Genomic DNA, 11,375 nt, shown 5'->3' with positions numbered 1-11,375 from the left:
ACCTCCTGTCCAGCACGCAACCTGCAGATATGTCCAGAACCCCACAGCCTCATGGGTTCACAACTGACCTTTGGGAAAGTAAGGCAGTGTGGACTCAGGTGCCAGGCAGGAGGGAGGTCCCAGTGAGTGAAGCTTGGGACATGTGGAGGCTACAGCCAGAAGGCTGCATGCCGTTCACAGAGTGGCCGGTCCCCTGCAGCCACTCATCGCCTGCCAGCTGGCCAGGAGTGGGACGGCACCCCAGTGGAGGTGGGAGCAGCTCCCCAGTTGTCGTCCTTAATGGCAAGTCTGAGATCCAGCTCTGAGTTTCACCTAGGGTTTTTTGGAACAAGGTGGCACACCAGTTTTAGAGGAAGCTTCCTACCCAGGGGGCCTCTCCAGCAGATGTTGGAAACTGCAGCGGGCTGTGATTCCCAGCTGTTCAAAGCCTGCAGTGTACAGAGAGGGCAGCCTTGAGACCAAGGGACCTTGAGGATGGGCTCCACTCCTCTCAGCCTCCTGGCCTCCAAGACTGTGTGCCCCAGCCCTGCAAGCGTGGACGAGAAGCTGACACAGGCGCCGGGAGCTCATGTCCGTGAACCACACTCTGCACACTGAGGGCTTTGGCGAGGCAAACCCCACGGTCCACTGTCTACGGAGGGGACCTCAGGGCAGGGCCCTGCCAGCAACCTTGGGAAGCTGAACATGGCCCCAGCTACAGATAGCAGGAAGATTGGCTCTTGGGAAAGGAAGCCCCCAGATGGCAGGTGAGGGCATCACCGGGTCAGGGGTCCTCCAGGACGCCTCGAGGCTGGGCTGAAGCAGGGGCGGACGATCTAGGAGCGGCTGGGGGCCACACACCCTTCATGGACAACCTGTAAGGGCTGTCTCAGGGGAGCAGACCCCTGCGAGACTCCTTGGAGTGCGCGCTCCGCGGGGAGAGGGTTACCCCTCCCTGGCTGCTGGAGTCCGGTCTGCCTCGGCGGAGCGCGGGCGTGGGCGGAGCCTCCATCCGGCCACGCCCCTCCTTCCACCAGGCCCCGCCCCTCCTCCCGCCAGGCCCCGCCCCCAAGACACGCCCCCGCAGGTCCCGCCCTCCGCCCCAGGCCCCGCCCCTGCGCTTCCTCCTCTTTCGCTTTCGCTTCCGCTGTGCCCGCCGCCGCCGCCGCCGCCCTCCGAGCATGGACGACCCCGAGTGCGACTCCACCTGGGAGGAGGACGAGGACGCAGACGCGGAGGACGGCGAGGACGGCGACGAGGCCGGCGCGGGCGAGGCGGACGTGGGCGCCGAGGACGAGGACGAGGACGAGGGCTCCGGGGAGCCGCGGGCGTCCGGGCCCGGCTCGCTCCAGGTGCGGCGCGCAGGCCCCGTCCGCCGTGGACCCCAGGCCCGGGCCCTGCGTGGGCCACGCGAGGCCGCGGTCGTGCGCGGGCGGCGTTTCTTCAGGGCGCCTCGCGCGTCCCTGGCTTCTCTTTGTCATCTCGCGCGTCGGCCCCGGTGGCTGTCACCGCTCGATCCCGCCGGTTTCGCGCCGGCGACTCGCCTGCTGTCTACTGCAGCCCGCCAGGGGAGGGCCGGAGGGCTCGGCTCCGTCTGCTCCTGCCCCTCAGCCCGTCCGCCTGCCCCCCACGCCCGCTCAGGCAGGACCGAGCTCTGGGACCGGGCCTAGGAGGCTGCCCTTGAGTGAGTTGCGAGGAGGCCTCCAGGTCACTTCGGTCGCGCTGATGTTCGTCTTTTGGGGTGACTTTTACCGGCGTTCGGCGGGTTGGACGTTCCTGTGAGGCTGCGGCGTCCTGCCCCGGGTGTGGAAGTGGGGTGCAGAATGTCTGGGAGCCTGGAGTGAGCTTTCGAGGTGGCTTCCTACCGTGGCAGGGATTACTGGTTTCCCGACTGTCTCCTTGTTGTGGAGTGGCCAATGGCGTGGCCGGAGAACTTGGGAGGACTGCTGAGCCTACCCGGAAGGCCCCTGCTGCCCTGCGTCCCCCAGCGCACCTGCAGTGCTACCGGCCAGCCCAGGAGCGGTGGGAGGGGACCCGAAGCAGGCTCAGGCTCTAGTTGTGGCCTCCAGGAAGATGCGGTGTAAGATCACTCCCCTCCGCTACTGTTCTTGAGCTGCACTCTTGAAGCAGTGCCAGCTTTGACCTGCCCAGTGCCTGCTTTGACCTGCCCAGTGCCTGTGACCTCAGGTCCTTTTCCTCTGCCTCCTGCCTGGAGGGTTTCTGTCCTTCCGCCAAGCCCCAAGCCCCTCCCTCCTGCTGCACACCCACTCGCGCCTCCCCAGCTGCCCTGCGTGGGACCCCAAAGAGGCCTCAAGTGTGCGCCTGTTTGTCTGGCTTTGCTCCCAGCTGCGCCTGGCAGCTGCTGGCCTAGGGAGAAGTGGGAGGTCAGGGAGAGGCAGGGTCAGCTTCTCCAAGTTTGAGTTCCTTCCAGCTGCTTTGCCTGGGTAAGAGCTCGTCTTAGCTGGCCCTGGTTTAGAAATCAGGAGAGAGTGCTCCAGACCCTAATTGGAGTCCTGTCTAGTTAGAGCTTGGAGGCAGGAAGGGGTTTAGAGCTTGGATGGGGGGCTGGCTTCCTGCCCCTCCTGGGGCTTCCCTGGTCCCAAGCCTTGCTGGTGTGCTGCCCAGGCCTTCATCCTTCAGCCACCGAGGGCAGGACCATCCTACAGAGCAGGGTCAGGACAGAGTTTCTTGTCCTTCTTGTCACCGGTCACCCGTGGCCCCGCCCTGGACCTCCAGGGGCTTCAGTTGCTGAGTGGGGCTGAGGGGTAGGCACAGCAAGACACTCCCCGCCCACCTTGCTGAGAAGTTGTCCGCTGACAGGACAGGGCTGAGAGCCAGGGAAGGGACCTAACCTCTCCACGGGGGTGGGCAGAGAATCTGAGCCAGCCCGAGTAGCTGGGTCCCCTTCTGGAGCTGTCTGTGGCAATATGGCTGCCCTGGGAACACAGCCTGGCGACAGGAAGTACTGTGGGATTTTCGAAACTTAGGGGAAAGTCATGGGCTGCGGCCAGAATGAGGGTGGCCTAAGCACCTGGGAAGAGGAGACAGAGCTGGGGCTTGAGGATAGGAGTGCTGACAGATGGCGGTGGAAGTGCCTGCCCCATCTGAGGTGGATACCTGGTATCCCTGGAAGAGCCAGAGTAGAGCAGCCCTCAGCCATAGCTGCCTCGATTCTGTGCAGGGTTGGGAGACTTCACTAGCATCCAGGTTTCCCCGCTGGAGTCCCCAGCAGAAGCCAGATCAGGGGTCAGGAGGAGGACCTGTCAAAGATAGCTCTTGACAGCTGACCCTGGCCACGATGCTCGCCCCATCCTGGGGTGCACAGAAGCCTCACCCTTTCCTTCTCTTCCCAGTCCAAAATCACAGGGACCCGAAACTGGCGAGCCATGCAGGATATGCGCCGCTACCGGCACCACTACCCGGTGGGTACCCGCGACCCGCTGCCGCCCCTGCAGCAGCCCCCACAGCACCCTGGAGACACAGAAACCCTCGAGTCGGCCCTCAGTCAGCATGTCTGGTGTCCTCCTGGAATCTCCTCTTGCTGAGGATTCCAGAGTGTGTCCCTTGTCCAAGCCCAGGCCTTCCCCTAATGATGGGGCGGTCAACGTGCGTTGCTTCCCCTCTGAGCCCTTGCTCCCAGCTTTAAAACCTAAAACCATACCACACCACCTCCCAACACCCCCATCAGCGTCACTACATGGTGTGGGGCCATATGGGGTAGGGGTCACTCTCGGTCCCTATGCTTTGTCCCCTTGAATCTCAGGCACCCCTGGGGCTTGCTTTGAGGTACAGAGGAAGGTGAGTCCCCAGCCCCGGCCCACACCGGTGGAGAGGCAAGGGTGGCACTGTCCTCCACACCCAGCCTCGCCCGAAGTAAGGAGCCGCGGCCAGGCTTTGGGGGCTCGGGTCAGCCTCTGGAGATCTGGAGCTTTGCAAATACCACTTCCCAGAACAAGGAGTCTATGAGAGGCCCTCAGGGACAAGCTTTGTGTGACATATCCCTAACCATCCCCTTTGGCTCTTCAGGATTTGGTGGAGCGAGAGTCCAATGGTGACATGCCCAACTTGAGTTTCTACAAAAACGAGATCCGCTTCCTGCCTAATGGTAAATGCAGAAACTGTGCCCTGAACTGCGTGGGCAGTGAACTGGGAACTGGTTTGGGGTTCAGTAGCCTCACAGCACCCTCTGGGGGCAGCCAGGGGCATCAAAGTTTCGGTTAGGGTTGGGGAACTAAGAGCCAGAGAATACCCTGGAGGCTTTTCTGCTCACATCAACCTTGTCAAACTGCTGAACTCGGCTGCTGCCTCAGAAAAGCAAGGTATGCCAACTAGTAAGCTATAAATGACTTTTGCATGGTTTAACAATAGTATTTTGTGATACAAAAATAAGAAATTAAAATTTCAGTGCCGATGAGGCTGGTGGTGCCTGCCCACGCCCACCAGCCTGTGCAGCCTCTTTCTCACCATAAAATGAAGCAGGGTGATGGCAGCACAGCCGTGTGGGCCACACAGCTGAGAGCCATGGGGCCTTTCGCACACATGGGCTCGACTGTGTTCCTGGGTTGGGTTTTGCTGGGGTTCTGTTTGCAGAGAGCCATGGGCCGAGCTGGACCATGAGGCCCCTTCTGCAGCCACGAGTCAGTCTAGGGGCTCTACCCACTCAGCAGCAGGTTGCAAAGGAACCAAAGGGCTGCCCACCCAAAGGTGGTACCGCCAGTGAAGCACAGATAGCCCTGCTGGTCCATAAGGAACTTGCAGGATGAAACTGGGGGTGAGGGGCGCTTTGGCCACACTGTCCCAGGCCTTGTCAGGGTGGCTTGGATGGCTGACCTGTCCCCATTGGCTCACAGGCTGTTTCGTTGAGGACATCCTTCAGAACTGGAAGGACAAGTACGAGTTGCTGGAGGACAATCACTCCTACATCCAGTGGTGAGGGGCAGCGCATGGCGGAGCTCCAGGGAAGGGTGGGGCCCTGGCTGCAGCTGCCTCTGACTGCTCCCTAGTGAGTTCTGGCACGTCATCCTTCCCATAAGCTGGGGGCCACCCTGCAGGTGATGCCTGCACCCCTGGGGTGGGCCTTGCTGGGCGCTGCTGCATCTCGGGTCAGCTCCGTAGGTCAGTCCAGCAGGGCACTTGGGGCCACAGGAAGGCTGCACATGTGCTCTTGGAGGATGGGCAGGCCTGCAGCCTCCGTGCAAACCCTTGAGGCCCCGGGGCCAGCTGGGGCCAAACCTGGGTTTGGCAGGGCCTTGAGCTGGGCCTTGGCAAGATGCCACAGACCTGGGAGAATGTGACCTGGCCGCAGAAGAACTGCGTGCTCAGCTTTGAGGGCCACCTGCTGGGCAGCTCATGGGCAGCCTGTGGCATGGGGTGCATCATGGGCCTAACTCCCTGTACCCCCACAGCCTGAGAGAAGGGGTGAAAGGTGAGAGCCCTGAGCAGGGGCAGGTGAGCCAGCTGCTTAGCATCACCCTGGGCTGTAGTCAGCCACAGTCCACCGTCCTGACCCCCAGTCCTGCCTGCAGCCCTCTGCCCAGAGAGGGTAGGGAGCTGCACTTGGCCACCCGCCCTAAGGGCTGCCTCTCTGTGTCTGCACAGGCTGTTTCCTCTGCGGGAACCCGGAGTGAACTGGCACGCCAAGCCGCTCACACTCAAGGAGGTTGAGGTGAGTTCCCTTCTGGGCCGGGCTGGGGGTGGGGACGGGGAAGTAACCCTCTCTGGCTCCCCTATGTGCCACCATGTAGCGCCACCTTGGGCTGCTGGGATGAGAGGGACACAGCCTTGGGGTGCTGCTGCTCCCTGCAGTGACACTCCCCCACCCCTCAGTGTCTCTGCTGGCATCTAGAAATCTGCCTGAGGTTGGGCACTGCCAACGCAGCAGGAGCAAGGTACAAGAGGGCGGTGCCGTTGGCCAGCAAAGGAGGTTCGGGCAAAGCCAGCCTTGCATGGTCCAGGGGCCAGCAGCTCAGAGGGAAGCAGGAAGCTTGTTCCCCTGTCCCTTGTCATTTATCCTCAAGACAGAATCAGGGAATCAGGACCTGAAGGAGGCATCGGCCGGCCCAGTGCCAGGCCCCGTGACACTCTGCAGGGACAGTGGCCTGAGCACTGCTAGGGGTGTTTTCCAGGCGTTCAAAAGCTCCGAGGAAGTCAGGGAGCGGCTCATCCGGGCCTACGAGCTCATGCTTGGCTTCTATGGCATCCAGCTAGAGGACCGGGACACGGGTGCCGTGCGCCGGGCGCAGAACTACCACAAGCGCTTCCAGAACCTGAACTGGTGAGGACCGGCTCTCTGCCCAGTGCCCCCAAGGGGTGCTGGCTTCAGACAGGTGTGCCCGCCGAGTGGCACAGTGCCCACCTGGTAGGGTCGTGAGGGTTTAAAGGGAGTTCCTTACCTAGAGGGATCCATTCTTCGGGGAAGCAGAGGCAGTGCGCATGGCATGGTCAGCCTGGGCTGGGGTCATCCTGCCTCAAGCCCTCTTAGCCAGCAGCTCCCCTCCGGCATGCCCTGCAGGGCTCCTGCCCATTTTCTGGTTCTAGGCGAGTCCCGTACCCCAGGGCGGCTTGCAGAGGCCCTCGGCCACGGTGGGTTTCGGCGAGACTCATACCGCTGGGCCTTGGTTCACCCCCGGCTGCCTCCCACAGGCGCAGCCACAATAACCTGCGCATCACGCGCATCCTCAAGTCTCTGGGCGAGCTGGGCTTGGAGCACTACCAGGCCCCGCTGGCGCGCTTCTTCCTGGAGGAGACCCTGGTGCGGTGCGAGCTGCCCGGCGTGCGCCAGAGCGCTCTGGACTACTTCCTGTTCGCCGTGCGCTGCCGGCACCAGCGCCGAGAGCTCGTGCATTTCGCCTGGCAGCACTTCCAGCCCCGCTGCAAGTTTGTGTGGGGTCCCCGAGACAAGCTGCTGAAATTCAGGCCCCGAACTGCAGTCGCACCTCCGGCCGGCCCCAGGCAGGTGGAGGGAAATGAGGTCCCGGAGGATGCCCTCCAGGAAGCTGGCAGCCAGGGTCAGATCTGCGGGCCAGAGCAGGACCAAGGAGGGGACAGTGTGCCGGCCAAGGGTGCCGGGCCGCTGAGGGAGGAGCTCCAGGACCCAGGAAACCTGGAGGGGGACCAGGAGGATAAGGCCGACCCCCCAAGCCCCAAAGAGAGCAAGAAGAGGAAGTTGGAGGCCAACAGGCGGGAGCAGGCCCCCGGGGAGCCGGGGCCCCAGGATGCCTCTGAGGTGGAGAAGATAGCACTCAACCTGGAGGGCTGCGCCCTCAGTCAGGGCACTGGTGACACAGGGGAGCCTGAGCCGCCCTGTCCCCAGCCTGCGACAGCCAGGCTGACAGAGGAGGCGAGGAAGCGGAGGAAGGTGGAGGAGGAAGCCGGGGGTGATGAAGCAGGGGCCAGTGCGCCCGCGAAGCACCCTGAGGCCCAGAGGTGTGAGGGTGGCACCGAGGGGGACCCAGAAAGCCAGGCAGGCCCGGAGCAGGCCGCCCCTGGGAGTCCGTCGGATGGGCCTGGGCCTGCCGCCACAGCAGCCTCAGTGGATGCGACGGGAGAGGCGGCCTGGACCGGCGCCCCTGTCAGCCCTGGAAAGCCTTAAGGGATGGGGAGCCAGCGCCTGTGCAGGGAAACCTGGGCCCGGGTGCCCTGTTGCTGGCTCTTCTCGGTGCCTGGCAGTGCTGGCCTCTCCCTGGTGGTCACTCCAGTGGCCTCTGGGAGGACTGAGGCCTGCCCTCAGGGAAGGCCCAGGCCTTCAAAAGCTTCCTTACCTCACTGCACTCCCACTCGGCTCCCCTGAGCCCCGTGTCTCATACGGGTGGGGGAGGCCTCAGCGGGAGGGGGTTCATTTTCTTTGGTGCCAGCGAGGTCTTTTCTGAATAAACTCCTTGGACTTTGAGGCCCCGGGGCATGGGCTGAGGTTCTGTTTGTGCCCCACGGGGCTGATTTCATAACACAGGCCCCTCTCTGGGACTCCCACTCCCCTGAGTCCCTTACGGCAGGGGCACAGCCCCCCCAGGTACCCTGTCCCAGGCGTGGGCACCACCATGCACCTGTCCTGTTAGAGGCCCCAGGGCCGGCGTCTGGCTGTCTTTGTCATGGGCCCAAGGCTCAGTCTAGGGACTGCGCAGTGTCCTCCGGGGCTGAGGTGTTACAGATCCAGACTCAGCCTTTCTGCATGCTGTGACCTGGGGGTGTGACAGCTCTGCTCCCCGACCCTCCCCACTGGGGCTCTCTCCCGAGGGCCCCAGCTCCATCTGACTTTGAAGGTCACATGCCTCCTCCTAGGCAGTCCCCCTCAGCCCAGCGTTGCCCCCTGAGGTTAGACACTCCCCCATTCCCCAGCCTTGCCATATCGCCGGAGTGAAGAGCCATTTTGGGGCCTCTGAAGTGACCTCCAGCTTAGCTCCCCAAGGGACCACGGACTTGCATTTGGGCAGAATGGTGAAGGTGAACCCACCTGGTGAGATGCCCCCCGCAAAAGCTGTGGGACCCCAGCACTTCACTCTGGGTTGCCCGACTAATGGAGTTTTCCGCATGGAGGGGAGACTGAGGCACTGGGTGCACTTTGGTGGGGTCCCTCTGACCTCGGGGCTCGAGTCAGATAGTCCTAAGCCTGCTCTGAGGGGGCAGTGCTGAGCCTGGCATGGCCAGGACTCTGGCCCACCTGCCCCTAAGCTTCTAGGAGAGCAGTGTTCTCAGACGGGGGACCAGCTCAAGATGGGTACCAGAGGTTCTGGGTTCTGATGAAGTCTGCCCTCCCTGACCCTGGCCTGGCCAGCCCAGCCGAGGGTCTGGACAGAGGTGGGAATGGCCTTGTAACGGGGCTGAAGGCCGGACTGGGGGAGGTCAAGGGCAGCACGGGTGCTGGCCCATGGTTTCCACCTGAGGTGGGAGGCTGCTGATCTCCCTGAGTCCCACCCAGGGTGCCCTTGTGAGCTGCATGTGAGTCCAGGCAGGGTGGGGATGTTAGGAGCAGGTGCCAGAGTGGCCACACCCTTGCTTTCTTGGGAACAGGATCTTGTTTCCAAGCCCTGGGATTGGGGAGACTGCTCTGACCCCTCACCCCCAGCCCTGTGGTCTGAGCATACCCTGTCCGTGTCTTACGACCTACCTCTGAAGACACCAGTCCCTGGTGTCCCCCTCTCCCTGCCCCCCTGAAGTGTGCTCAGGACACCAGGGCTGCCAGCAGCCGACAGCCTTCTTCCATGGTGGGTGGGGGGGACTCTACAGTCACCGCCCCTGGGCAGGGGCAGTCAGTCTCACCTGCAGCCACTTTGTGTCCCCTGCCCTTCCTGTGCACTAGAGGTGAAGCCCTAAGCAAAGCCTTGAGCCCTTGGCCAGCTTGTCCTGGGGCTGCCAGACATTCCCGGAGGCAGCCTGGAGCCTGCCAGTGTGGTGAGCCCCATAAGTGACTTGGTCTTGGAGCGGTGCCTGGGTGCTGCCACCCTGTCATCCTGCCACAGCAGCCCTGAGTTTCCTGTTCATGGAGGTGGTGCATGCCTGTAACCCCAGTCCTCAGGCGATTGAGGCAGAAGGACTGAGTTTGAGGCCAGCCTGGATTTCATAGCCGGGCCTGTCTCAAACCCCACTCCCCCCAGAAAAAGTCCTATTCATGAGAGACCCCCTATTCTGGCCCAGCTGCTGCTTCCCGCTTGCCCAAGAACACTGCTTTGCCCTCCTGGGTCACAGCAGTGCTAGATAAGAGCAGCTTTCCCAGGGGACTGCCCCAGATAGACCCCCTCAGTACAGCCCAGGCTTAGGATGGGGGACGTGGGCGCTCGGCCCACAGCCTCAGACTCCCAGTGCCAAGACAAGGCTGTGTTGGGTGTGCTCTGCCCGATTGGCAGATTTGCTCACAGGGCTCCTCACTGGCCTGGGGGCTCCCTGCCCCCTTCTGGTTTTCCAGTTTCAACAAGATTTTATTTACTGATCCCCTGAAAGCAAAATCCAGAAAATATCAACTCACTGCAGGAAGAGTGCCGTGGCACAGCCTCAGTCAGCTGCTGCCACGCACGCGCCCTCCCCGGCGCACACTGCAGGGCCGGCTGGCACCTGCCGAGGCTTGGCGACAGAGCTGCCACCTGCACATGCTGTCAGGGAAGGAAGCCTTTTCTGCAGGTTTTCCTCTTCACGGAAATTTATCATGAAAAAATTTTATAGCAAAATATAACTCGTGACCTTTATCTACTAGAAAGCTACTGAGTTCTCCCTTGCGGCTGTGATGGGACACTGACTGACAAAGGGCAGGCCAGTGACTGTGAGTTCCTGGGCTCGCTCTTAGACCTTTACTGAGGGAGGTGGATTTCAGGGTTCCCTTGAGACAGCTGCCTGAACTGATGGTGAGCCTGTAGGGGCAAGGCTGACCACAAAGCCTGCAGAGATCCAAGGAGACTCGAGTCTGAAACAGAATAACCCTCATGGCGAGCCGGCTGGCGGCAGCATGCCTGAAAAGCTCAATGCCACTGGCACTTAGTAAGCCCAGCCCACAGCAGCCAGCGGCCTGGACTGCCATCACCCCGATGTTTATGGAACTGCTGCAGGGACACTCCAGGGGCAGCTGGCACCCATGGCTCACTGTGCCCAGCAGAGCTGCAGCCCCAGCTGCTCGGGAGCTACAAGGCTGGGGAGCGTGGTGAAGGGTCACCCGAAGACTGCAGGGGCAGTGTTTTGGGCGCTGTCTTCAGGGATGGCTGGAAGGGCATCGCACTGTCTCCATCCTTCCAGTCAGTGGTGTGGGGACCCTCTTCTCTGCTTGAGATCCAGTAACTACTCTGAGGGAGGGGCTCTCTCAAGTTTCTGCCAGCGGCAGTTGGGTAGAGGATGGATAGCTTCCATTTCTTCTCAAGACAAAAACCAAATCCCACGCAGTGTCCAGCCGTGCCCTTCCTTTTCCCCTGGGCCCAAGGTGCCCAAGAGGATGGCGAGGTCCTGATACATGTCACTGGTGACGGGGCGTTGACTCCGTGGGCTTCCACCATGGTCAATGCGCTGCACATGGGTAGAGCCCCCTGAGCAGGAGAAGAGGTGCCCATGTGCACCCAGAAAGGGGTGGGAACCAACGCGGCGACGGTGTCATGGGCCTCAAAGCTGGGAGCCTGGCTGCGGAGAAGGAGCCCTTCGGGCCAGGCCGAGCGGTGGCCTGGGCACAGAGGACCAGCAGGGGCCTCAGCTAAGTCAGCACCTCCCCCCTTCCAAAAAGGCGCCCGTCACGGAGGGGCTTTTCCCAGCCACACTCCGGCTGGGAGCGACGGAGAAAGGAGTCTTTCTTGTACTCTGAAAGATGTGTGTGTCCAACGCGCCAGTCCCCGGATAATTTTAACCCAAGGGCGGGCCAGCCTGCCTGGTTTCTTCTCCGCCCGCCCCAGGTGGGCCCGGCTGAATGAGGGGCTTATGCGCGCGGGGCG

General features: G+C 62.3%; 1 protein-coding gene across 2 annotated transcripts; it reads left to right on the top strand.

The window, feature by feature from the left end:
• Nucleotides 1-1,103: 1,103 nt before the first annotated feature.
• On the top strand, nt 1,104-7,867 carry Ogfr (opioid growth factor receptor). 2 transcript variants are annotated; one of them, XM_013144567.2, is made up of 7 exons: nt 1,104-1,331; nt 3,333-3,401; nt 4,006-4,084; nt 4,830-4,908; nt 5,578-5,644; nt 6,105-6,253; nt 6,622-7,867. In XM_013144567.2, the coding sequence occupies exons 1-7, from the start codon at nt 1,161-1,163 to the stop codon at nt 7,568-7,570; spliced, it is 1,563 nt and encodes a 520-aa protein (XP_013000021.2). In that variant the 5' UTR covers nt 1,104-1,160; the 3' UTR covers nt 7,571-7,867. The 2 variants fall into 2 exon arrangements, with proteins under 2 accessions (XP_013000021.2, XP_063104122.1); XM_063248052.1 differs by lacking the exon at nt 1,104-1,331 and adding an exon at nt 1,870-2,059.
• Nucleotides 7,868-11,375: the final 3,508 nt, after the last annotated feature.

Source organism: Cavia porcellus, unplaced genomic scaffold (genome assembly GCF_034190915.1).
Source record: "Cavia porcellus strain 051 isolate PalLab524CR breed Dunkin Hartley unplaced genomic scaffold, mCavPor4.1 scaffold_5, whole genome shotgun sequence".
NCBI classification, from domain to species: Eukaryota; Metazoa; Chordata; class Mammalia; order Rodentia; family Caviidae; genus Cavia; species Cavia porcellus.
Note: the sequence above shows the minus strand (reverse complement) of the source record. Positions and strands in the feature narration are given on the sequence as shown.

What these genes read in the sequence shown, in the direction of transcription:
- Ogfr (XM_013144567.2), top strand. Translation starts at nt 1,161, where the DNA reads ATGGACGACCCCGAGTGCGACTCCACCTGGGAGGAGGACGAGGACGCA. An exon ending in CCGGGCCCGGCTCGCTCCAG is followed by an intron (nt 1,332 to 3,332) that starts GTGCGGCGCGCA and finishes TTCTCTTCCCAG; the next exon opens with TCCAAAATCACAGGGACCCG. An exon ending in TCACACTCAAGGAGGTTGAG is followed by an intron (nt 5,645 to 6,104) that starts GTGAGTTCCCTT and finishes GGTGTTTTCCAG; the next exon opens with GCGTTCAAAAGCTCCGAGGA.